The sequence below is a fragment of the Cyclopterus lumpus genome, chromosome 1 (assembly GCF_009769545.1).
Source record: "Cyclopterus lumpus isolate fCycLum1 chromosome 1, fCycLum1.pri, whole genome shotgun sequence".
In the NCBI taxonomy this organism is placed as follows: Eukaryota; Metazoa; Chordata; class Actinopteri; order Perciformes; family Cyclopteridae; genus Cyclopterus; species Cyclopterus lumpus.
This window is the reverse complement of record NC_046966.1, coordinates 19,649,279-19,676,471: the sequence shown is the minus strand read 5'-3', so window position 1 is coordinate 19,676,471 and position 27,193 is coordinate 19,649,279. Positions and strand designations below refer to the sequence as shown.

General features: G+C 42.7%; 1 protein-coding gene across 1 annotated transcript; it reads left to right on the top strand.

Annotated features, from left to right (window-relative positions):
* Window positions 1-1,384: 1,384 nt before the first annotated feature.
* Window positions 1,385-26,820, top strand: limch1a (LIM and calponin homology domains 1a). The gene is made up of 22 exons (XM_034533087.1): window positions 1,385-1,492; window positions 7,973-8,043; window positions 8,154-8,223; window positions 8,327-8,433; window positions 8,519-8,543; window positions 8,644-8,754; window positions 9,168-9,295; window positions 9,468-9,529; window positions 11,303-11,504; window positions 18,692-18,821; window positions 18,936-19,093; window positions 19,262-19,871; window positions 20,669-21,136; window positions 21,180-21,758; window positions 23,310-23,423; window positions 23,613-23,705; window positions 23,808-24,009; window positions 24,145-24,244; window positions 25,020-25,094; window positions 25,226-25,334; window positions 25,625-25,727; window positions 26,765-26,820. Exons 1-22 carry the CDS (start codon window positions 1,385-1,387, stop codon window positions 26,788-26,790), a joined length of 3,651 nt encoding a protein of 1,216 aa, XP_034388978.1. The 3' UTR covers window positions 26,791-26,820.
* The last annotated feature ends 373 nt before the right edge of the window (window positions 26,821-27,193 follow it).

Genomic DNA, 27,193 nt, shown 5'->3' with positions numbered 1-27,193 from the left:
GTTTAGCTATAAAGGGGTGGAGCACTAGAGTTGTCCAACCACCACGGATACAGACGCAAGACCTTTCTCTGTCGCAAAATAGCAGGCACAGTGTGACGTGCAGCATAGTATTCACTTAAGTGACAGGACTCTGTTTCGATAGCGACAAAGCAATTATGGAAAAGGCTTTTCATGTTTCACAAAATCCTTCTCCAGACAGACTGGCCAATATCTGAGTAAGGACATACGGCTCCATTACCCTTTGGTTGCGTCTTTATTTCTCCATTTAGGTTATGAGGTTTGAAAAAACAACATCATACTAAAGGTCAAACTCTAATGAGACAAATGTACACATTAACAGCACAAACCATTCGTTGGTCATTATGTTAAATCAGTATAGAGTTCATGTTGCTAGTGTTTGTGTCCTTCGCTCTGACTGCACAATATGCACCGAGGACAGTGCACATTGTAGATAGTTCTAGCTATAGACTCTATTATAAATGTATCCACTGAAGAAACAAATGATTTATTCTTCATGAGTAAAGCGCAAATGGATATTGTGTTGCCTGTAGTGCCCACTAGCTACAGAGCACACTACTGTAGATGGCAGCTTCATTACAATTTGCTCAGATTTACTATGTTTGTTTGGTAATTTAATTAAACACATGTAGGAATATGAGCCTCAATATCAACTGAAATTAGTGAAGGTCTCAACACTTTATTTTGATACAGGGGCTCTTAAAAACACAAACAAGATTATCTGTGATGTGGTAGTGCATATTCCTAATCTAATTGACATTTAAAAATAAAATAAAAACCTTCATGGGTGTGGGGGCCCCAGGGTAGATGCCTGCTTTTCGTGTGTGTTAATCAGCAGCCCCGATGAGAATTAAATGGACTTACTTCCACGGACTCAAACGGACCTCACAGCTCCCCCATCCTTCTCTCGCTCTCTTTCTCTCTCCCATCTCTCTCTACCCCTCTCGACCTCCCCCGCATAGATTCCTGCCTGCGCGTTCACGTCGAACAAAATGCGCGGCGGCAGCAGCCTCGCGCAGTCCGGCTGCGTACGAGAATCATTATTTTTAGCTCGTGGCTCGTGTTGCAGTGACGGGGTCGCGAGAAGCTTCCTGCTTTTTAATTTTTTTTAAATGTCCTCTTTCTACACCTCCGTTTGAGCAGGACTTGCGGGGAGGGGGGGAGGGGGGGGGGGGGGGGGGGGGGGGAGAGAGCACGAGAGAGCTACGCAACGCACTGACTGGTGCGCGTGGAGTTGCGGGGAGGAGGAGGAGGAGGAGGATAACAGACTGGAGGAGGGGGAGAACCACCAACACGTCTTATCACGTATCCCCGTCCATAGCCGTCCGACACACACTCTAGTCCTCGGTAAACGGCCTGCCCGGAGATGGCCAGCCCCGCTGCCGGTCGAGATGTCCCGAACGCTTCGCCGAGGGACGAGCCTGGGCCGAACCATCCCGAACCGGCCTGTTTGGAGGCGCAGAAATGGATAGAGGTACGTGAAGTGACCGCTCAGGGGGGTACACAAACGCACCATACTGGGGGATACAAATACGTATGTCCCCAGTACCGGTGCATATCGTCACCTGTCGTATAGGGACGATGCAGTGTCCGGTTACCGTGAGGGACAACGGCTCTGCGGCGCGTGGGCAAACGTGTGCGTCAAAAGTTTTAACGCATGTGTGGCTCTTGGTGTTAATTAACACACACACACACACACACACAGGAGCACAAGGGGTGAGGGGGGTTTTAAACACTGACCAGGATCAAAATAAATAAAAAAACATACATGTAAATCTCTCAAAGCAGCTTTTATGTTACGTGTGTTTTATTATCCATGATGATTTTTAATTTATTTTTAACTTGCTAGAAGGTGAGACGCCCCCTTTTTTGCGCGTGAGGGGATTCAGGTTTCCATGGTAATGAAACCGGGCCAGCGTTCACGCACGAGGGCCTAGCAGCCGCTGGTCGCATCGGATGAGATTATCATTTGGTGGTTTGCTGCATCGCTTTCCACCATCGTCTGCTCGGATAAACGCCTCTCTCTCTAAGCCTGAGTTGTGAATCACGATTTCGCCCGTGGAGCTGCGTTATGACCTATTTTTTTCTTGCCAACCAGAATAAAAAAAGAAAGAAAAAAAAAAAGGCTTGGATGTACAACACAATTAAATTTGATGTGAAAGTTTTGGCTTTAACTTCACACCATGGCTGTGTTTTCATAGGACTCGCCCATGCTGCGGTAGATAGAGAAGAAGAAGATGGATAGACACATCTAAAAGTAAATGCTGGACTGTAAACACAAACTGAAACAAAAACTATTTATTTATTTGCATCGTTAGAGACGTAGTTAGGATGACAGACTGGTTTAGACAAGCAAAACCAAACAAGCCAACAAACAGATTTCAGATTGATTATTTACACAGATATGTTAATTGCTCTGAATCATCCATATAGTAAGGAGACTGAAATCAAAGATTAAACATGCATCCATCCAGTTGTAAAGATGCTATACTGTTTATAACAGCGGGTTTCAACCAGGGGTAAGGACACAAGGTGTTGACAAATAAATTGTTAAAATGATTAAGAGGACAGGAAAGTAAAGTACTTGAAAGTGTTTCCTCTTTAGGCCTCTAAACAATATTTGATCATAACAAGAAATTAAACAAGTTTTGGCTGAACCGGTTCCTACCAGTACACATGAGCATCCACTGGAAAGGGGTGGTTTGGTTTTCTTTCATTTATCTATCTGTCAAAGTTAAATAGTTCGCCATCTTTCCTCCATGATTACTTTTAGAATTCCAGAGGCCACAGAAGTAGATCATTCGTTTCCCATTCACCCAATTTAGATCCGCCAGTGTCCCAAATACAATGCACGAAAATCAAAGTTATCAGCATTTATGACTCTTTTTTTTCTCCATCTGTGGATACATATTACCTATTTATGTGGCTTTAGATATTACTAACAATCAACCTTCATTACTATCAATCAACATCATTCATTGAAAGTTGAGGTTATATGTCTCTTATTCTCACAAATCATGCGTGTGCCCTCAATCACAAGAGAGGATGACAAAATATTTTGTATGTATTCCAGTTTGAAGGATTAAGCAAGGCTTTTAGTAATTCTCACACATCTCAAAGAAATATAACACCTTCCTATAACCTTTAAAGTTAAAAGCAGGAGTGTGTTGTGTCCAAGCATCCATACAGGAAGTCTTAAATTAGCAAAGGAATGATTTAGATCAAGCGATATGGGATCAAGTGGCTTTTATCTGGTTGATTTACATGTAATCCATCAGTCATCACTCCAAACTCCCATTAAATATCATTACAACCATCTTTTTTCAAAAGCATTTTTACAGTATGCAGTTTTTCCTCCCTATTGATACAAATATGATACAAAGAAATACATATAACTGGAGGTAAAAAAACAAAAGCTAGCTTATCTCTTTAATTTATTGTTCTACTTTTTGAGCATCATTTTTCTAAAACACAATATACTCAAATCTACTTTTGCACCTATGGATAACTCAAACTTATTTCTAAATCAATCAGTACAGTTGACATTAATACATTTAGGCATTCAAGCACAATGGTTGTTATTTTTTTTGGAACTACAAAAATGGCTTCAACTTACAATTATTGACACGTTTTGATACTTGTGTTGGTCTGTACTTAAAATCTGCTGTGCAACATCAGTAGTGAGCACAACCAGCATAGTCTAGGTTAATGCTGGCCTCTAAATCTTAATCTCTCCTGCGGTGTCTCTTGCTTTGTCGTCTTCTACATTTATTTTCAGTCCGGTCAGGCTGACTCTATTTATAGTGTTGTATTTATGCACTCTCACAGGTGGGGATGATTCAGGGCCACACTACACTCCATGCAGCATTTTCAGCCTGCAGTATGCAAAGCGTATGCACACACACACACACACACACACACACACAGACACACACACACACACACACACACACACACACACACAGACACACACACAGACACACACATACACACACAGACACATGCCAATCAGCTATGCGCGATACTGCCCACACACTCCTCAGACACGCCCCGATTGGGTGACACTGGTCACTATGGGAACATAACATGGGCAGGCTCTCAGGTGTCACTGTTTCTATGGGGGCAGTAGAGCAGTAGGCTATATATCACCACATGACCCCAGCAGGAAATAAGACTGGCACAGACAAGACCTTTCAATCTCAACGAGACATGGCGGGATTAGAGCCGATGCACACCATCGAATGTGCTTTACACAGGCATGTATGGGATGTTGAGCAGTTTAAAGCTGCACAGGCTTAGAGAAACACAAAGTTAACTTTAGTGACAGTAGTTAACCTCTGCTGTCACCGGCATACAGCAAGAGTTGGGCGTCTATCAAGCAGGGAATAAATGAAAGAATGTGTGCCTGTGTTTGCGTGTGTGTGTGTGTGTGTGTGTGTGTGCCAGATGTCACAGCTGTCTGTCCGAGGCAGATTAACTCCAATGGTCGCAGACAGCCAGCTGTGTCTGCACGAGGGACTGTGAGAGCAGGGATTCATGGGATTTTCCATGCATCAAATACTGTATGAAAGAATGGGAAATAATGACGACGACAACAGACTGTTGCTGTTGGCAGAGACGACGTCTTTCATGCCTCAAGGAATTTTTTTTGTGAAGCCAGAATAGTCGCAGATTGCAACAGAGATCTCAACATGTTTGGTAAAGCACTAGAATACTGCCAACACATGGAGAAGGGTTAGTTATAATATGATGTATCATGATACATGATTGACTGGCTCTGAAATATTTGCATTGTACAGAATTTTCAAGCAGCATTAGTTTGTGTTGAGCTGTGAATAAAAAAAGTAGCGCACTAAACTGGACTGTATTTAGTTTGCAATGCACACAGATGGAAATAATTTACTCAATTTGGTTATTTGGTGCTTAAATTCACTCGAGTTGCACAAAATCTCAGAGGTAAATTTCACAACAAATAACAATAACTAACAGCTTCAAGTATGTTAAATAAATATGAATACATTTCTATGTGCAGTGACAAATTAAATGATACTTGCTGTACATATGATAAAGATATGTTGTACAGTAAGTGTGCTTGGAATACACAGAGGAGGTGTTTTTGCTCCTCCTATTGAACAATTAAGTGTCGGCAGCTGAAGAGATATTTGTCGAGTCACTCTGGTTAATTACTCTGATCCAGATTAAACTCATTCTCGATCTGGATTATGACTTTAAATCTCTGTCTTTCTCTTTCAGTTTTTTCCCCCTCTTTAGTGTGTTTTCATCTTATATATCTTTACCTTGTATGTCACTTTAGTCCATTAGTGCAGACAGCACGTGATAACATTATAGAAAGACAAATGCTTGTGTAACACCATGAATGAAAACATAAGCCTCTCTCAGCGGTCTGTGCATCACACTGGGGCTCTAACCCTCAGCATCTCCATCAACTGGCTTTACTGGAAGGACGTAGACAGTTCAGGGTTCAATTTAGCATCAACATTACCGAGCATGGAAGATCAGTGCCTGGAAGATAACATACCATGTTTTATCCAACATGTTATAAATGTCTGTAAATATCTATTGACTGTGGGTCAGTGGTTAGCAGGTCCGTCTTTCAATCACGGGGTTGGTGGTTCAATCCCTGCCCTAGTCAATGTGTCCTTGAGCATGACACTTAACCCTGAATTGTTCCCTGTAGCTGTGTCTACAGTGTATGAATGTAACATGATTGTAAGGATAAAAGCGTCAGCTAAATGACATGTAATATTGTTAAACACTGTTTTCGTCATCATCTATTCATCTTAAAATAGATGCTTATCTCTGTGACTCTAATGGTTACGGTAACACATAAACCTAGGGTCAACTCAGAAGACCCGACTGTCCCATGAGAGACATAAACTAAAACTGTTTCAACTACAGCAGCGGAGGAGGAGGAGCAGGAGGAAGCTAACATTGACATAGTATCGCAACACCAACCCATACAGTTAAAACTGTAAAAAATGAACATGAAGTAAAGGGTACTTTAGCCTACTCCTGCTTCTCCTCTGCCCCCACACACACAGTGTCAGCTCAGGGTTTAAACGGTAGCTGCTGCTGCCATTCACCCAGACTGAGCGGAGCAGTCCACCACGGGGACTGAGAGGAGGCGAGGGAGGGTCGAATTACCTTTGCTGGCGTTGAAATACCCCCAAGGCCTTTGGCTTGGTCTTTGTAGCAGACATGGATGCTCACTTAACGCACATGCAAGCAATGGCTCTCTTTTTTGACAGTAACACACAATCTTTTGTCCTCTGCCTAAACTTTTTAGACTTTTTTCCATCCAAAACAAGTATGCTCACATCAGTCGCAGTGTCTAATTACTGTTCTTCAGTGTCAGCGTTTTTCACATAACCACTCGTTAACCACCTCCACCCGCCACCCACTGTCTGTGTCCGGCATCCCACACTCACACACACTACCTACACGAAACACAAACACACTTGTCCTGCTCTCCCTCTGTACACTGCTCTCCTTTATCCGTCAATTATGCATGACCATGCTGTAAATGTTTCAAAAACCTGGAGTCAAACCGTGAAACATGACATATGCCAGGCTGTGTGTGTGTGTGTGTGTGTGTGTGTGTGTGTGTGTGTGTGTGTGTGTGATTGTGAGTGTGAGTGAGAAGGACAAGATGGAAAAAGATGACAATGGGAAACATCTGGTCATCACTTATATAACTATAAAACAATAGGCTGTTTTCATAGCTGCAGATGCACTGTGTGTGTGTGTGTGTGTGTGTGTGTGTGTGTGTGTGTGTTTGTGTGTGTACCTCTCATGCATGTGGTACACGTGCATCAGAACTTTACATAGATAAATGGTAATGAATCATAAATATCACTCGAAATAAAGAGCAGACAAAGATGGATAAAGCAAATAAGCAAAAAGACTCAAGTATTGTGCCATCAAACTAACCTCAGATTATCATTTTTCGTCAGTTGCAGACACATTTTGACATATTGGCTCAGAGTAAGTGTAGGTTTCTTTTGTGGCGTGGGTGTATAGAAGCATACAGTATACTGCACATGAACAGTGGAGACGGAGAGAGTGTGTGCCTGCAGTTAACAGTTTGGGTGCTAACTATAATCCATGCTAATCTGGATTAGAAATCCAAAGAGTCAAATCTGTCTTTTCTTCCATTCACCTCAGGCTGCTGGTTACACAACCGCTCCAGAAAGCAGTGCATGTGTGTGGGTTGGTGTTGCAGTAGTATGTCAATGTTAGCTTCCTCATCCTCCTCTCCTGCAGGATAGAATTAGAGTCCAGGTTGGAGGACTGAGGTTGGCGTTCGCTCGGCCTACAACTGTGTGCATCTAAATCAGGGGAAATGGAATGAGGGCACAGAGCAGTGTGTCAGTGGCTTGGCGTCACTCTAATTTGGTTTCTACTGAAGCAAAAAATGTTGGGGGATGGGTGAACCGGACAGCAGCAGGTTCCTCTGTCAGGGACACAGTGGGGCACATTTCAACAGACTTCAATCACACTTTACACTTGATATGTCTGTTGATTATAGCAATCGTATTATGGCTGCAAATAATGCCTATTAATCTGTTGATTGTTTTTTAATTACTTCTCAGCATCACAAGTAGCAGGAGCCCAAAATACATCTTCAAAACCCCAAACACTCAATATACAATGTTACAAAACAGAGAGTAATAGCAGCTGCAACCAGAGAATATGTGGCATTTCTGTGGGATAAATGACTTAAACGATTTAGCAATTGTCAATAATGATACATTTCTCTTCAAATGTAGCAATATATCAAATAATAAAATGTTTTTTAAAACAATTTATTGATGTAATCAGAAAATAACCAACAGATGAATCTGTTATCTGAATCTGTTATCTAAAAATACTGGTTAGTAGCAGCCACATTTCCAGTCCACCTCCTTTACATCTGTCTCTTCCCGTCCTCCAGGCTGTTACGGGGAAGAGCTTTGGAGACAAGGACTTCCGCAGCGGATTGGAGAACGGCATCCTGTTATGCGAGTAAGCCTCTGACATCACCTCCACTCAGTTTTTGATGTCTAAAGTCGCAACAACATACATAACCTCCTCTAAGACTCAATAAATCTCTGCTTCTCCCCTCCTCCACTCAGGCTGCTGAGTGCAATCAAACCGGGGCTGGTCAAGAAGATCAACAGACTGCCCACCCCCATCGCTGGGCTGGTAAGTAGACACTCTCCAGTGTGACATTCATCCCTGTAAACCAGCCACTTCATCAAAGTGACAAACTCTGACTGTCTGTGGGCCCCTGTTGTCTGTCTCGTAGGATAACCTGTCAGTCTTCCTGCGGGGTTGCGAGGAGTTTGGCCTGAAGGGCTCCCAGCTTTTTGACCCCGGGGACTTGCAAGACACTTCCACCCGAGCCAACCTCAAGTAAATAGTGTGCCTTTTTCGTCCTGTTTATGTACATGTTATTAAAGTTCTCACGACAGTAACACACACCTCTCTCTCTCATCAGGGACTGCAACCGCAAAATAAAAAGCGTGAGTAATTATTGTCCCTTCATTACACTTGCTTTATCTTCTATGCCGACGTGTTAGCCTTTATGAATCTACATGAAACCCCCGAATCTGCGTCTCTCAGGTGCTGAACACTGTGTTCTGGCTCGGGAAGGCTGCCGGCGGCTGCGCCTCCTACAGTGGCCCTACTCTCAACCTCAAGGAGTTTGAAGGGCTTCTTGCTCAAATGAAGGTGGTGAGTGAACACAGTGAAGAGCACAGAGCGAGGACGGGGGAGGAGAGGGAGAGACAGAGGAGACAGATAGGAGTGTGGACGAGGTGCGGGGGGGGGGAGGATTTGTTAGTTTCCTGTCTTTGTTGGGGGGCAGGAGAGACAGGAACACAAACACATTTTTTGTTTACACCACAGCTACTCCTATTTCAGGGAGGGACAGAAAAGAGAAACAGGATATCAGAGTTGAGAAAGAAGAGTGGCACGTTTTATCTATTTGATCAATCGGTCCATTCAAACAAGACCACCTGGCTTTTTCTTTTGTTTCCTTCGCTCCTTTCCAATCAATTTCTCAAACCACGTGTTGTCTCTCAGCATCTTTCCTACTTTTTTTCCCTATATTTTCCTGATGCGTGGTATTGTGCGTGTTTTTTTAGGAGAGTGAGGAAGGAGGCGACAGCTCACAGAAGCGCAGCGTTAGGGACAGCGGCTACGACTGCTGGGACTCCGAGAGGAGTGATTCTCTGTCTCCACCACGACACACTCGCGACGACTCCCTAGACAGGTGAGAGACGTCTGCCAAGACACACGCATGTACCCAAATATGTGGACGCACAGGCTACATTTTAGAAAACTCAATTCAAACACATTGATACGAAACCCTCATGTGATTTTCCAATGTTAAACAGTAATCTTATTTTTTTTTTTAAATCAGTTTCCTTTTTGTTTTTTGACAGTCTGGACTCCTTTGGCTCTCGCTCACAGCACAGCCCTTCTCCTGATGTGGCGAATCGTGATGGTTGGTTCTGATAAATAATAATAATAATAACTTTATTTATAAAAACAGGGTTTACAAAGTGCTCTACATAGAAGCAAGGCAAAACATAACATCAATAGTAAGGCAAAGGAGAGAATGCCATATAGGCAATGAACACAATAGAGGAATGGAAAAATACAAAATGAAGCAGAACAGACAAACTAAAATAGGGGAAACAAAGAACTGCATAAAAGGACGACATCACTTAAAAGCAGTTCTATAAAAATGGGTTTTAAGAAGTGATTTAAAAGAAGTTACTGATTGTGTGAGCCTTATCTCCTCAGGTAGGTTGTTCCAAAGTCGAGGGGCTCTGATGGCAATGTCCCCCAAGTTAGAAAAGTAAAACATTCTGAACATCAGAGAGAGCCGGGCTAGCTGTTTGCCTGTGCTACTATGCTAAGCTAAGCTAGCCCAATCTTCTCGTCGGATGCAAAGAACGCAAATAAGCCTATTTCCCAAACATGTTGAACTAGACCTTTAAAGCAGCAACACAAAACCCCACTCAATCACCCATAAATAGTCTGACTGCTGTTCTCTAACATGTCGGGGTTTTAACCTTTGTATGTTATGCCCAGTCGGGCGGGCTGTGGACAACAGCTGAACGTCTCAGACACTGTGTGTGTGTGTGTGTGTGTGTGTGTGTGTGTGTGTGTGTGTGTGTGTGTGTATGTGTGTGTGTGTTTGTGTGTGTGTGTGTGTGTGTGTGCCCCAGATGTAGCAGCTGTTGGTCTGAGTAGCAATCACTAGAGATTTGGACCTGGCTGAGGTCAACATCCTGCCTGTCAGTCTGTCTGTCTGTCTGTCTGTGTGTGCGTGTGTGTGTGTGCGTGTGTGTGTGTTTGATGGGAGTATCACAGGCATCCTGTTTGTGTCTTTTATGCTGACAGTATAATATGTGTGCAGCTGGGTGACAAGAAAAACACTATTCCAGAGCTGGGAATAGACTTATTCATCCACATTCCCAGGAGGCCACGGCGAAAGTATGCTGCCTTACAAATTGATATTCATTACCCAACAAGAAAGAATTCTGTATTTCTGCAGTGGTTGTTGTTTTGATCTGTATTCATATTTGTTGTATTAACTCTGTACTCACCAAAAGTAGTTGCTGAGATTTGGGGCACAAATCCGACACGTTGCAACAAGCCGACAATTTAGCCAAATATCTAAACTACTTTAAAAATGAAAGTGGGAACAGTATGTTGATTATAATCCTTCAATCTCTTTCAAAAAAGTTTAACTAACCTTGGAGCTTGTTTAAAATCTCTCAGACTGCTCTTGTTTCTTGCCTTTTTGACTTTTTTAAAGCAAAGCTGCCACATTCATGATCTAGGGAGTTAACTTGATGCCCACAACTATGAAAATATGGCAGTGGTTGTAATACATAGGAAATGTTCTTAAATAAGACAATATTGTTGGATGGGAAAAGGTTAAGGGAAAATTGTCAGTCTGGTGGTTGAAGGGCAGCCCCATACAGAGCCATGTGGTGTCACTGTAAACGTCCAAAATTATTAAAATTGTCTAGAAATGTAAGATAATTATTTAATGTCCCATTTCAATGTTCTTTTGTCCTTACTGACATGGAACAACTTGGTAGCATTGGAGATATTCTGAACAAAATGGTGCTAATAATCTTGAATCTTGAATATCCTTTGCAGAGGTTATCATGCAAGAACCAATTAAAATGACTCCTGATATACTTTCTAACCTTCTTCGCTCTCTTTACTTCTCTATTATGCTCCGTTGCTCTTTGCCCAGGGCGAGGCAGCGACTCGGAGGCCGATGCTCCCAGCAGGAGGCCAGATGTGCGTAAGGATGACATGCTGGCCCGACGGACTGCCAGCAGTGAATCAAGGGTCTCCATTCCCTTCAATCAGTTTCTTCCCAACCGAACCAATGGTAGCGCCTACATCCCGACTCCACGGCGAAAACCACATACGGAGGAAGGAGAGCAGCGCAGGTACCAACAAATCAGTGCTTTGAATAACTCGGATGCAAATGATGCATTTTATACCCATGTTACTTAGTGCTGCAATGGAGAAATCCAAATATTGAGCTGAAGGAAAAAGGTAAGACACACAAAACGTCCTCGTCCCTAATCTTTCCCTGCCATTACGCATCGTTCTCCAGTCACCCTCAAGCCCCTTCAGAGCAGTGCAAGAGAACCGGACTTCATCACAAAGCTCCCAAGAGTGTCACTTGGGCACCTGAGAATAACGGGGAAAAACTAAAACAGGAAGAGGAGAAGGTGACTCAGGAAGTGTTGGAGCAGAAGAGGCTGCAGAAGTTGGAGAGGACGGGAGTCAAAGTTCTGCCCGCTGCCGTTCGCTTCAGCAGGTCAGAGAGGAGTGGCATGAGAGCCACCGCTGCTGTGGTTGGACAGTTTTGGTCGTGTTCACTAACGGATCACAATGATGGTAATTTTTGTTTGCGGGTTCTCTTTACCTGGTGCTCCATTAACACTCGTGCTGAGGTTTGACTTTTGGTTTGTGAAGCTATCTTGGTTGAAGCAATCTGGCTTCTTAATGAGTGTGTGTGCCGATCTGACTAACTGCTCGCTACCTTTCTGTGTTTAACGACCGGCAGAGATTTGTTCAAATCATGTCAGTCATTAATATTGCGATCGAGGTTTCAATGCCATTGAATTACTTAAAAGTTGGTGTGGTATTTTTTTTTTTTTAATGCAACAGCACTTTTTATACACAGTCTATGAAAGGGGCCTTGCAATATTACAATATGCGTGCACGCATGTCAAATCCGAACTCCGCATGTTGCTACGTTGCTACGAACGATGGATCTTTGATAATCTGACATTACCCTGCCACCCCATCTCGTCTCCAACCCCAGCCCTCCCACACTGGAGGAACAGGAAGTGAGGTCACCATCCCCAAACATCATCCTTCGCTGCGATAACGACTTTTTGAGCTCTCAAAAATCTGCGTGGGACTCCTCCTCCGATGTGGAAGAGGACGCGGAGCTGCGGAAAGTTCCGGATGTTCGTAGAGACGACCTGGCATCCAGGCGAGCCCATCGCGGCCCCGTTGCTCCCAAGGTGCATCAGTTTGTCCCTCAACCTGTATGTAGCAGCAAAGACCGAGAGCGCTGGGAAGGCATTAGACGAGCCTCGCAGCAAACACTGCAGGAGAAGGAGATCAGGTTAGCCGGTGGTTGTTTGTGTGTGTTGCCATTTTTCCTCCCATTTTCTCCCAAAACTTACTGATACAAATTCTCTCTCATTCTCTTACTTTTTTCTTCTTCTTTGGGTGTTGTGGTCACTTGCGGTTTGACGTGCGCTTGCTTCACTTTGATGTCACATGTGTGCCGTGCGGTGCCGTCGTACTGGCTCTGTGAATGGACAGTGAGAAGGAAGCAGTCCCTGACATCATTACACGCAGAGACAACCCTTTCCTAAACTCCGCCCCTCGCCATGAGGATGGGGAGGATGGGGAGGAAGAAGAGGGGAAGGTTACGGCGACCCCTAATAAGCAGAAGGATGACTTGGCTCGTAGGCGGGCTCAGAGTAAGCCCCTCCCTCAAAGGGACGGACCAGTGAGCTTGGTTTCTGCCTCCATGAGCCAGGCAGATATGCAGAAGTGGGAAAGACTCAAGATGACTGAACCCAGGTGCCCAACACACTCTCTCTGTTTCAGCACACATGCAGCACGGCACACTTAAATGCCGCTGTATGCCAAGTGTGTGGTTTCATACTGACTGAGAGAATGTGAAGTGTGTGTGCTTCTATTCTTAGTTCAAGTCTGAAGCAGATCATTGCAGCAGAAGAGGGTCTTTCATCTGCAGAGATTTTTATATGAAGTAATTGAATACATGGGGAATTGTGTACCTTATTTCGAATGTCATTCCAGTTGAATGAATTACACATTATCTGAAAGTGTCTTCACGCTATCTGTCAGCTATTTTAAATCAAATATCACCGCAGCACAGTTGCTTATTTTGTAAAAGGATGCCATACGAGACATTATTGTAAAATATAAGGACAACACCGTTTTACTTTATTTTGACTTTACATCTTGAATCTCTTAATTTGTTTCAGTGTCATTTAGATTCATTCTAACTTTTTGACAATAAATGCTAAGCAGTCAAAATAGACGTTATAACAATATTTATAATTTTATTTTGAGTGCACAAAAGAGCACAAATAAATTGACAATTCACATGACATGTGTCGTCTCCTCTAACTCTATATGAGAGAGAAGATAAGGGCATTCCCCAAAATGTTAACCTTAAAATGACTTATTATGCAAAAAGGACCAATAATCCTTGGGTCTAATTCCTTAAGTGGGAGAGTTTGCTATTTTTTTACAACATGATGGATTCATTCAGTAATAAAAACAAATATCTTGAGGTTATTAATCCATAATGTGAATAGACGTTCATTAGCCGTACAGACTTCAAAGTATATAAAGTTTACTTTAGAGAGCCACTTTAGTAGGATATATAAAAGACCTCAAAAGATACCTCCATCATGTACTTGTTATTATTTCATCAGTTTCAGCTTGTCTTTAGTTTTACTTGTATCCTCTTGTAAGCACCTAAACATCCCCTTAGGTCCTCTTTTCTCTTTTGCTCCCCATGTTCTCATCTGCTTGTTTATTCTCCTCACTATTGTGCACTTCAGGCCTCTTCAGTCTTCTATGGCAGGCATTGAAACAGAGCAGGGAATTGGCCTGTGTGTGTTTGCGTGTGTGTGTGTGTCTGTGTGTGTGTGTGTGTGTGTGTGGGCGCTTCGGCTTAGTTTTTCTCTCTCTGCGCTGATGTCATTAGATAGGATAAAGAGTTTTTTTGTGTTCCCAGAGGAGCTGCAGTTACCATGAATATGTAGCTACCTAGAGTAGATAAAAAAGCATTGTGTGTGTGTGTTGTGAATGTACGCATGTGTTTAACTAGGGATTTAACTACACAACCCCATTTATTGTCCCATAATTACTGTCTGATTCATCATTTCCATAATGTCCTTCCATTATTTTGATCAGTCTGATCCTCTGTCTAGGTTGCTCATGATTTTCCACCCTCTTTATTTCCCACTGCTCTTTTGCTGGCTGTTGGTGTGTGCCTGTCTTCATTTGTGAGATTGTATCTATAGTGAGGATAGCCCGGCCCCTGTGTGTCAAGCTTGTCTGGAGAAAAGTTATGGGAGTCCTTTCAGCGAATCAGCAAAGGCTGGACGAAGTCAGAGCAAAGTTGTGACCTTTGGGGCCGTGACTGAGATCGAGCAGCCAATAGACACAGTCATGTCAAGTAAAGGGGAGGAGAAGGAGTTGCTAAGACGACTCCTTTCCAAGGCAACTGTAGCCATGCCTACCATTGGCCTCGGCTCCCAGCTTTCAGAGCGGGTATGCAGGTATGGACGAGGCCAAATACAAGACAACTTGACAATGGCTTGATTTCAAAGTCTATTGCATTAGTGTGGACTGTATTGAGGAATAAATACCTCCCTTTCTGTTCCATTACTAATTTAATGGTTTAATGGAATGGCTTGTCACTGTCGTTTTGTGCAAGGTTTTACATTTCAAGTCTATTTGAATTACTAAATTAGGTAGTTTGAATGCACCTCTCTGCATTGTGTTGATTTGCTTGTAGTTTTGATAGGAAACAAAAAGGTACACACACACACACAAACACACACACACACTCAGTTACACACACACTCATGCATGCACATTTTGCTGTAGAGCTAGATGTATCGACCGGCTGGTATTGGCTCATTGACGACAAAACAGTAAATTAACAATTGTAGTAAATTCACAATTCATTGATTTCTGTTATGTTTGTGTGTATGAACATTTTATATTTGGAGGTTATCGCGTGACTCTAATGATCAAAAAGTTTAAAATGTCAGGTCTTTTATATGATTCATTTATTGTTTTGTAAATTTGCATTAGTTTTGCACACTTTATTTATTTGTTGCAAGAAGGGCTTATAGTTTTAAATTTGTCCTTCTTTGCGATCCGTATTCTGCACACTTGACCTGCTTTTCTGCATGTTCATGCCTGGATTTTAAGACTATGGTATCCATCACTGGAGCAGCAGTTTGAGCTTTATATGGTGCTCTCACAGCCAGGTAGACGGAGCTGACCTCAATCAAACCACACCTCCTTCAGCTGACCTCCCATTCTGCACCCCTGAAAGCCCCTGTCCTCCTGCTGAGATGGACGCACGTCTGGGTCAATATGAACGGAGGACAGAGGAGGAGGAGGAGGAGGAGGAGGATGATGAGGAAGAGGACAAGATTCCAGATCCTCAGAAAGATGACATGATGGCGAGGAGGACAGGAGTTTTCCATAAACAGAGCACAGCTACAGTGACTTACAACCGTTTCCTGCCTCTGCCCAGCATCAAGCGCTGCACACAAGGGGAGGTCGCCACTGATGCTGCTCCGAGGAACAAGAGGGACGTGCAGGCAGACAGGAGCAAGGAACTGAACGTCAGGTGGGCTGAGAGTCGTGTGTCTTAACAGTTTGAGAAGGCGCTAACACGCTCGGAGTGGCTTGCATCCTCAAAGAGATTCTCCAGCTCGATGTTTAGTTATTTCAATTATAGGAGTTTCTCTCATAGAGTGGAGCAACAGCCACCCAGGGTTCCCATGGAAACGCCTCAACTTCACCCAGACACGACTGTGGTCCGAGCAACGTCTCACAGCCAGTTTGAATATGAAAATGATGATGAGGATGAATATGATGAGAATGAGCCTGAGCCTGACCTGGAGAAGGACGATATGATGGCTCGGAGGACCAGATCGTTCCAAAAACCGAGTGCTGCCAGAACCAATCAGCCCATCAACCGGTTCCTGCCCAGTCCCCCGGATCAGTTAAATATAACATCGCCCGGTGTCTGCAATGAAGCCGCTACACAACAGGCCTAAACTCACAGAGAAGATTGCTACCGAAAGGTATTTTACTGTGTTTGAATGATGAAGACATTATGGTGTAGGCCAACTACTGCAACTAACGACGCCTATTTTACTGGCAAAGAAAAGTTTGATTATGTTTAGTAAAATGGCCTGCAGCACTAACACTATTACGAGTTATAGTTGATCCTGGCTTCACTGTGTTGTTTTGATTCAATGCCGGCATGTTTGAGTGCCTACAGCTGGATGCCTCATGTGGTTTAATTTGTATTATTTGTATATGAAAAGACTGGTGGACTTTGATTGGCTGTTGTGGTCGGATTCTTGGACTTCTGGTTCTTGTGTGGCTTGGCAAAGGTTGTGCTCGGTTTGGACTGATCTGGCCTTCTGGGTTCTTTTTTTGCTGTTGAGGTTTAACCTTGGCTTTGTTTGGCATGACTTTGGTTGTTTTGTTGAGTCATCAGCTATTATCTTTGTATTTAAAGTGTAAATCACTGCTGAATAACATATAGACAAAAACTAGGTTACACCAACAATGTACCAATTGTCTTTATTTTTCCTATAAGAAATGACAAATTACAATATTTCTTTTCCCAAAAAACTTCCAAGGATATTATTGGGATAGCATGGACCTGTAAATGAAAAACTAAAACATTAAACATAAAACAAACATTTCTGTGCTTACCTGTAGTGGTATCTAGTCAGAAAGATCTTCATTAAAAAGTAGTTCCAATGAAAACAGATCACAGTAAGATCTACGGATTATTAACCAGAGAGATGTTGCTTTCTCATACATAATTTAATACATTACATTTTTCAGTTAAAGTTTTGAGCACCACAAACACAATTCGACTGTCCATCATTATTTTGTGGTGGGGGCAGAACACCACATGCTCTGTAAGCTCGTCCTGGCTGTGTGTTAGGAAGTGCAACGTCGTGAAAACGTCCAGTAACCAGAGATCGGCTCAGCTGCAGTCTTCTGTTGTCTGCGACGCGACCTTGATTTATCCGTTGAGCTGTATTTCCTGGTAATCTTGGCCCTGTCACTGGATTTAACAGCGTCGTTACCAAGGCAGCAGAACCTCAGGCTCCGCTCTCCAAAGCCCCGACCCTCCCTAAGTGTGCCGGGCCGATGGAGCGGCAGGCGGAGGACGGAAAGCAGGAGGGAGGCATGACAACCCCTAACAGCTCTGTCACAGGTGTGACCGAGCCCCTCTCCTCCCCGTCGCTCACCCCTCCATCACGGCCTTGTAAACCGGAGGCGGAGCTGGAAAACCAGAGTGAGGAAAAGGTGGAGGAGAGAGAGAAGGACGTGAACGGGGAGCCACGAAGGAAGCCCTTCTGGCTGGATGACGATGATCTGCCTCCCATCATGTGAGATGCTCTTTGTGTCTTCATCACTCCCACCTCTCAGATTTAGCTCTGAAGTGTGACCTTGACATGAATGCTGCGGCCCATTGCCTCACCTACTCCTTCCTCCCATTCACTGTATTCTGTTATTGTTTTAGGATGAGTCGGCGAGTTGCTTTTATGTCTGAGGACACTGAGTAAGTCTTTTGGCACGAACCATGGATGAGTTTCTGCATGGCAACGATTTAGACATACGGTTCACATTTGATTTTAAGAGTTCAGACCAATAACATATAAATATACGAAACACTAACAGTGTGCTCATTGCTGTGGATTGTCCCGTCATGACTCATTACTAACATCCAGCCTTTTATTGTCATATTTTACTTTGAATGTAGTTGTGTGCAAATATTTTGCTTGTTTGTTGAAAAATGATTCATAGTCTATTACAATAATCTATGAATGTCTTTGTCTTGCCAGAATACATTTGTTTGCTTGTTCTATTCCTTTAAACAGTATAGGGCAACACGTACACTATGATAAATCCACGTTATACTGAACAATAGCAATGATAATGTAATATTTGTGTTTTGTGGACTGTTATTGGTTGTGTCTTGAGTATGTATTGCTTTGTTTTCTTATTATTTCTAGAAATAAGTTATAATTACTGTCAGACCATCTTTGTTTACGTCACCTATTCATTTTCAAAAAGGGGGGCAGGTTTTGTTTGTTCCCTGTTTATTTTTATTATTATGGTTTATTATTTATTTAGATTACAGTTTAAATGTTTGACATATTCACTGAAGTGATTAACGTGAACAAGAAATGTATTATGGTTTTATATTTTCTGTTTTCCAGACTCAGATTGGACAAAGTTAACAAAGTTGGGTCAAGTGATTCAGTAATTATTTAGTATAATCTTTCCTCTCTAGGAGCGTGAGCATGAGTGACATTCTTAACGAGGAGGAGGTGGAACACTTGCCACCACTGAGCCAATCACGATATGAGCGAATGCACGAACAGTACAACAACTTTGAGGAAGATGACGACCACTGGCAAAACGTAAGAGACTTATATGACATTTAAGTTTGGATCGTAGAAGGGGAAACATTATGTGCATCTTATCGAAATACCAGCAATAACTTGACATATTTAAACCTTGTGAACCCGTGACAGGACTTGGCTCGTTGGAAGAATCGTCGTCGCAGCACGTCACAGGAACTGATCAAGAAAGAGGAGGAGAGGAAGAGGATGGAGAAAAGGATGAAGGAGGAGGGAAGTGACAGCAACAAGAGGAAAAGCATAAAGACCTACAAAGAGATCGTGGAGGAAAAGTAAGGATGATATTGAGGCCCTTTGTTGTGTTGTATGTGGCCCTTAACATGAGACAGACTTATTTAAAGTTGGCCACTTTTAAACCTTGATATGCAACAATACAACATGCAATGTCATAAACACGACCTAGATACCAAATACCTTTCGTTCTCTACTTCTCTGTCTAGGGAGCGCAGAGAGGCAGAGTTGTGTGACGCCTACAGGAATGCTGCAACTCCGGAGGAGGCCGCCATGGTTTTACAGCGCTACGCTCTTCGCTTCACCATCAGTGACGCAACACTGGACAGTCTCAAACTGCCCAGATCCACTGTCCAGGCGTACAAGGAGCACAAAAAGACATCACCTACCAATGAAGCATCACAACCTCCGCACAAGCCGGAACCACCTGCTATAAAAGGCTGGAGGCACGCAGAACCGGAAGAGATGGAGACAAATACAACTGCTCAACAAGAGACGTCAGTTTTAGTCTCCTCCAGCTCCCCAACAGCTGGCAGCCTCCTCGGCCCGGTCACAAACTCAGAAAATGTGGCACCTCCGTCACTAAAACTGAAGGAACCTCGATCCAAACCGACTCCAACCACACCACACACACAACCGATTGCAAGAGACGCAAAGCCTCAAACCAAACACAGTGAGGCTGCACATGTGCCTCACACCACACGGCCTGGACACGCACTCCCCTCACCTCCATCTGTATCCACCAGACCCGTCCCCCTGCTGGCAGCCAAGCCCTACTGCCAGCCCAGGAGCACACAGTCCGGACACAAACCCGTCAAGGTGAGTGAGGGCTTAATATCAGTCAGTCAGCATCATCTGATACTCACTGTTCCACCTCAATGCCCGACCTCATGCTTCCATGGAAGGAGGTGTTTGTTATTTTTAGGACGTTTCAAAATTTGTAATTCTTACTCGTTGACATGGATGCTATTTTTAGTTCTCTGGATACAGTTTGAGTTGTGTGTTTAATAATATGTAAACCATATTCAGTTGTGGCAACAAGTATCAATTTCTCTCAAAAAAGTGGAAATGCCTCTTAAAGCTTCTACAAGAAGGAGTGCTCATCTCACTGAACAACATGTTAGGATCTGTAATGACAACTAAATACTAAATAATTGAAGGATAAACCTTTGATCCACTTTCTCTTAATACGTTGGATGAATACAAAAATGCGTACTTACAGTATGTAATAACTCCCAGATCTTTGGCCTCCGGTCATTGCTCATGCGGTCGACCATGCTCCCTACGTTTATATCTGGTTTTATATTTAGTTTTAATTCCCAAACAATATTGTAAGTGGGGGAATTTAGCATTCAAGATAAATATATGTAAAGACATTTGTTAAGAAGAAAAAAGGAACAATAATACAATCAAAGTGATTGGAGATGATGTGTTCAACAAGAGCTGCAACTGATCCCTTGAACCTCCACTGAGTTAGAAAAGGCTAAACATTTCTCTTAAAGCATCAAAATGTCTGCAGTTATAAAAATGGCATCCATGAGTTTGTGCTATTCTCACTCAACAAGAAAGATAGACTATCCCTCTAATCCTAACTTCTATGCGTTTGTCCCACTCAGATGGACGGGTTGGTGCGACTGAGCGGAGAAGTGACGGTGGATTTATCGGTTTCCACTCCACCTACTTCCGCTCGTCACTCACCCCCGGAAGTCAAAGACAATCCGTCAAAGAGGATGGAGAAAGGCGTTCCCTCAGGGCAGACAGTGAAGGACGTTCCCTCAGAGAAGACAGTGAAGGACGTTCCCTCAGGGAAGACAGTGAAGGACGTTCCCTCAGAGAAGACAGTGAAGGAAGTTCCCTCAGGGAAGACAGTGAAGGACGTTCCCTCAGGGAAGACAGTGAAGGACGTTCCCTCAGGGAAGACAGTGAAGGACGTTCCCTCAGGGAAGACAGTGAAGGACGTTCCCTCAGAGAAGACAGTGAAGGATGTTCCCTCAGAGAAGACAGTGAAAGATGTTCCCTCAGAGAAGACACAGAAAGACGTTCCCTCAGAGCAGACAGTGAAGGAAGTTCCCTCAGAGAAGGATGTTCCCTCAGATAAGACACAGGAAGGACGTTCCCTCAGAGAAGACAGTGAAGGACGTTCCCTCAGAGAAGGCAGCGAAGGACGTTCCCTCACAGAAGACAGTGAAGGACGTTCCCTCAGGGAAGACAGTGAAGGACGTTCCCTCAGAGAAGGATGTTCCCTCAGATAAGACAGTGAAGGACGTTCCCTCAGAGAAGACAGTGAAGGACGTTCCCTCAGAGAAGGCAGCGAAGGACGTTCCCTCACAAAAGACAGTGAAGGACGTTCCCTCAGGGAAGACAGTGAAGGACGTTCCCTCACAGAAGACAGTGAAGGACGTTCCCTCAGAGAAGACAGTGACGGACGTTCCCTCACAGAAGACACAGAAGGAAGTTCCCTCACAGAAGACACAGAAGGATGTTCCATTAGAGCAAACAGAGAAAGACGTTCCCCCTGACCAGATTTCGGCCTACCAGGAGAAGGTGGAACAGACGCCGCCTCCACAGACAGAAAGGTCGACCTCGTCTTTAGGCTCTGCCATCAGCTCCCTGATTGGAGGCCGAAACTGTACCATCACGACAACTATTGTGACAGAGCTCACACATGTGGAGCCACATCAGCCGGACATCCAAAGCAATGGACAGGTAACATCACCAGTGACATGCTAACAGACATAGAAAGCTTGGGTTTCTTCTGGGTTTGTCCATTTGATATACATAATGCACGCTTCACATTACCAATTGATGACCAATTTCAAAAGGATACAAGATTTTTTTTAGATTATGTTTTTCAGTTAAATGTATTTTTCTAACCATTCAGAAAGCCATGCTTTTCAGGTTATTTTCAATAATATGAAGATAAACTTGTAGGAATGAGACATTAGCTTGTGAGAGGTGATTCATCACATTTACTCTCAATGAAAGTTGTGTTATCGCTGCATTGGAGAAAAGAAAGTATGAATTGTTGCCATGGGCGTTCCACTTCCTGGTGCATTCAAGTGTTCATGGAAAGCCGTGACACCTGAGACATGATTCGTACCATTCATGAGCTGCGTTAGTGGAAAATGAAACCCAGGGGACAAACCGAAAGCAGACATGGGTGCTGTTAAAATAATACGTTGTTATTAAGGCTTCAGTTCATTCCGACTGGATGTGAAAACTATGGATACAATTCAGACGTAAAACATTAGAAAGACATTTACAAATTCAATGTTACACACATAAATGGCCATTTCACAGTTTTTTTACCTTCCTTAGTGTAAAACTCCAAATTTAAAAACATAAAGAATATTCTTTTGCAGGTTTTATCTGGGAACTTTTATGTTGTCCTAAAGAGAGTAGAAGTGGTGGAGAAACATGAGCCTGACCTCTCACGCTGTTCACAGTGACTGATGTCTCATGTAAAGTTTAGAGTCTCTTCAGGTTGATTTTAATATTGTATTTACATGAACTGAAGCCAGCGACTGCCTGAAGAAAAAAAAGCTCTGGTGTATTTTGGACGTTAAACTGGTAAAAACTGGTAAAAGGTCCATTCATTTTTTATAAATAGTTATAAATAGAGACAAATTAATTATAGATCCACTTAATCCAGTTAATATTTGATTCATTTGGTTGAATAATTTGACTTTCAGGTCAACGTCACTTCTGGGTTATCCGAGAGTCCGGTGGAGGAAAAAAAGGCTCCGCCAGCTTCATCGCCAAACAGAATGCAAGAATATTCTCCCACGGTCACAGGTAAAACTGCAAATTATAGTATTCGATATAGAATAATATCTGTATCATTTATCTTCACAGTAAATATATATTTGTATTCAGTTTGGATGTATGTATATTACTATATTTCTTTAAATTGCTCTGTGTTTAAGTACACTAGGAATAACTAAAACCCGGAGTCAGATTCCTTGTATATGGAAACATACTTATCCATTAAGGTCTTATTCTGACATATATGTATATATGTTGTTGTCTCTGCCACAGATGGACTTGAGGAGAGCAGTGTGACTGTGAGTATCTCTCAGCAGCCCCAGCTTGCTTGTTTTTTTTCTGTTTCTCCCTCATTCTTAAATTGGACCCTGTCCCAACCCTTCGTCTCCTGTAGTCGCTGTAGTCAGACTTGTCCTCTCACCTTTCCTCTCTTTCTGTCCTTCTGGTCTGTATACATGTGCGTGTGCGTGGTTGTCTGTCGGGTCTGGGTAGATTGAGACCCCCATGTTGAACTTGGCTAAACGTGTTAATCACTGGGTCTGGGACCCCAATGAGGAACGTAAACGCCTGGAAAGTTGGCAACAGGAGCAGGAGCGCCTCCTACAGGTACAATGGTGGAATGGCGTTAATGTGCATGGCACCATGAATGTTTTAGCAGAAAGCGGAAGGCACAGGGGTGTATTTGATGTGTGTATATATATATATATATATATAAATATATATATATATATATGTGTGTGTCATATGTAATTTTTTGTGCATTCAGTATTTGACATGCACAATGTTTCTCTGCAGGAGCAATACCAGAGAGAACAGGAGAAGCTGAAGAAGGAGTGGGAGAAAGCACAACTAGAAGTGAAGGAGGAGGAGAGAAAACACAATGAAGAGGTACAATCACACGCAGACGAACACATGGAGTCAAAAGCATCACTCACTACGTGTGTATGTCTTACGGAGTTGTGTCTTTTTTGTTGTTTCTACAACTTCCAGGAGAGAAGGATCCTAGAGGAGACGGTAACACCCTTAAATTCAACGGGTTTCTTAAACCAGCAGTTGGGCCAGACGGGGACGACTTCGTCGGCGCCAGAAAACAACCAGACAGAGCGGGGAAACGTTGCTCTGCAGCAAAACGGCCAAAGCACCTCCACAGGGAACGAGGATCAGCATTCGTCCAAGCTGCATTTTCTCCAGGGTGAGATCAAGCAAAGATAAACGCTGCTCTACAGCAGGTGTCCACATTTGTGTTTGCACGGCTCATTCAATCTCAGTTCAAACATCTAATCCTCACAGTTTCTGTTATAAAAGTTTTATATATGTGCATTTTCAGATTCTGCATGTGATGGTGAACCTTTAAAGAAACAAGAGCTGTGGAAGACGGCCTCTCTGGACCGCAACCCTCAGCTGAACCAGGCACATATTACTAAAAGGTATGCAATCTGTAATTTGGGATTCTCCCATATTGCTGCATGTTTGTCCTGAATGCATGTGAAGTTGAGTGGTCGTGACCGTTCTTATATCACATTTAAAGTGAGCGCGTAATGTTCTGCTTTCGAGGGCTGATTACGTGGGTGTGAAGTGGCATTTTCTATGGAGCTGAATCCCAGCTAATTCTGTAGCATTTAAAGTAATGTGTGACGTAACAGTGAGTTACAGTGAAAAGCTTATGTAACTTTAAATAGCGTCCTCTGTGGATACGAGTTAGAATCATGAGATAATGCAAAATTCTATTTAACCATGTGCTACAATGCTAAGCTAATGTTGCGTGAGCATGAGTCATTACTGTAAGCCAGTGAACTGACACAGTAATGTGCATTATAACACTTATATTTACCTAATGTTGACTAATACCAAGAAAGGCTGTAGCCGAGTGTATTTGATTCAGCAAGGGTGCGTTTTTATTGATTGTGAATTCAACTTTCCATTTCTTTGAGGAATAATGTGGGTTTTCTCTCAAAAGTTACATCGTTTTTAACAAATATTCCTTATTTATGATCCGTTAAGTATTAAAAGGAACATAACGTCTTTTCCACAACATTTCTTTTTATATTAACCTTGAAAAATATAAAATAATTTCAACGTAACAGTCTTTACTCGTGTATGAATCTACTGGCACGTTACAAACATGTTGCAGATGTTGTCGATGTAAATATACTGTGTGTGTATATATATATATATATATAAATTTTTTTTTTTTTACCACAGGTCTGAATCACATGACGTTGTAACAGACAAACAGCAGCCGTCTGCTTCGTCACCTCAGCCTCCCTCACCCAGCAGGTAATGATACAAACACACACATGTACACAACTGCAAACATGTTTGAAAGATGTTAGGCATTGTTGTTTAAGAAGTAAAGGTGCTTTAAGGTCCATTTCCCTCTGTGTGTGTGTGTGTGTGTGTGTGTGTAGATGCGTTAGTGGGAAGAGACTGTGTTCTGGTTGTTCTCAACCACTGGAAAAAGGAGCCGCCATGATCATTGATACACTGGGACTGTTTTTCCACATCCAGTGTTTCAAGGTACTGTATTATTCTAGGACACACACAAAACACAATTTAGAAAAACGTTATACTTTATAAACAGAAGCAGCACTTGACTTCTATAAAAGGTTTTGAAGACGTACAAAGTTTACTGAAGCATGTGTTCAACAGTTACCTCCGGGGAAACTTGAAAACATACACAAGATGCCGTCAGAATTTCCATCATATAATTCTCATCCTTAGTATTTGTGAGACATATTTAACCATTTGATAGCCTGTCTAAAACGATCCTTTCCGTGTTGATAATCAACTATATGTCTCTTCCTCAGTGTGGAGCGTGCAAAGGGCAGCTGGGTGACGCCACTGCTGGGACTGATGTACGCATTCGTAATGGTCTGCTGAGCTGTCATGAGTGCTATATTGCATCTCGGGGTGAGACAACATACACAAACAGAGAGCGACACACACACATATAGACACGAGAGCCCCCCCATTAACTACATTATTATACTTATTTTTTAAAGGGTGGCGTGTTATACTTAACCAGCTTCTTACCCCACAGCCAAGGGCGAGGCAGGCAAAAAGCTGGTCGTCATAGAGAGGGATGATTACATAGTGGAAGTAGTAACGGAATCATGCGTTTCAAGGTAGCAACAGGAACCTGCATTTTCCATCTTTCCATCATTTCAAAAACTGTAATGGAGTTTCATATCATCAAAACTTTTATTTCAGACTCAAGGTCCAGACGGTACAAAACATTAAATAGAATAAAATACATACAAAATCACAAGTGAAATACATAGACCTACGAATGCCTTATAAATAGACAGCTGTACCAATATCTCCACAGCTGGGACTGGTAGCGCGTAGAACTAAACTTTATGTTTGATTAAACCATGATTATTTCATTTTCGGAGTCATTAACCCGGCAAATAATTTTTTACATAATATTTCTTTGTAGAGGTGTCCGATATGCTTTAAACAAAGACATCTGTACACACACTAAACCTGCATGAGAGAATGTTTGCTTGTGCATACATCATAGCCTATAGAGATCTTCATCATATATTTATCATTCATAGTTAAGTACATGTTGCTGAATTAATTATGTTCTCTTGTAAAACTCTGAATGTAGAACTTTTACTCATAACTGAGTATTTTCACGGAATAGTATTGCCACTTTTTCTGAAGTACTCCTTGTACCACCGACGTTAGCCCTCATAGTAACATGCCTAACCCTAACGGCCTTCTCTCATCTAAAAATAAATACATAACACCTTCATAAAATTGTGTTAGAGGCCGAACTGACAACATCATCTCAACAAGGTCCTTATATCAAGGGTCAAAGGAAGTGGCTCCAACAAGAATACAATCAAACAAATGGAGACTGACCAACAAACAGTTACTGAACAACCCTATTATAAGTTATCAGAGCAGACTTTAACACCTTTCCATGTGTTTGTATGCAGGCCGAGGTCAGCCCACCACACTATGATGACCTGCATTTGAACTGAACACCCCCCCCCCCCCCCCCCCCCCCCCTTCCTCCCTCTCCTCCATTGTCCTCGTCAGTGATTGGATGGAGAAGAATTGTTTCTTTTCCTGAAATGCACAAACAGCTTTATGGATTCTACTGAGAGCGAAAAAGCTGGACTAATATGCGGACTGAGTGACCATCATCACATGCACACACAGTATAGTATGCGTGTGCTTAATAACTGTACACGTGTATACACTTTAACATTTTTATATGTGTAGCATGGATGTAATTAAGAAATCAGTGTGTTTAGATCTTTGCACACCCACACATAGCACAGTTAAGACGCTCAAATAAAGCTCAGTTCTGTCACAACGTGTTGCGCTAAAAGCTGAACAGCCTCAAAGTCTTGATCCATTAA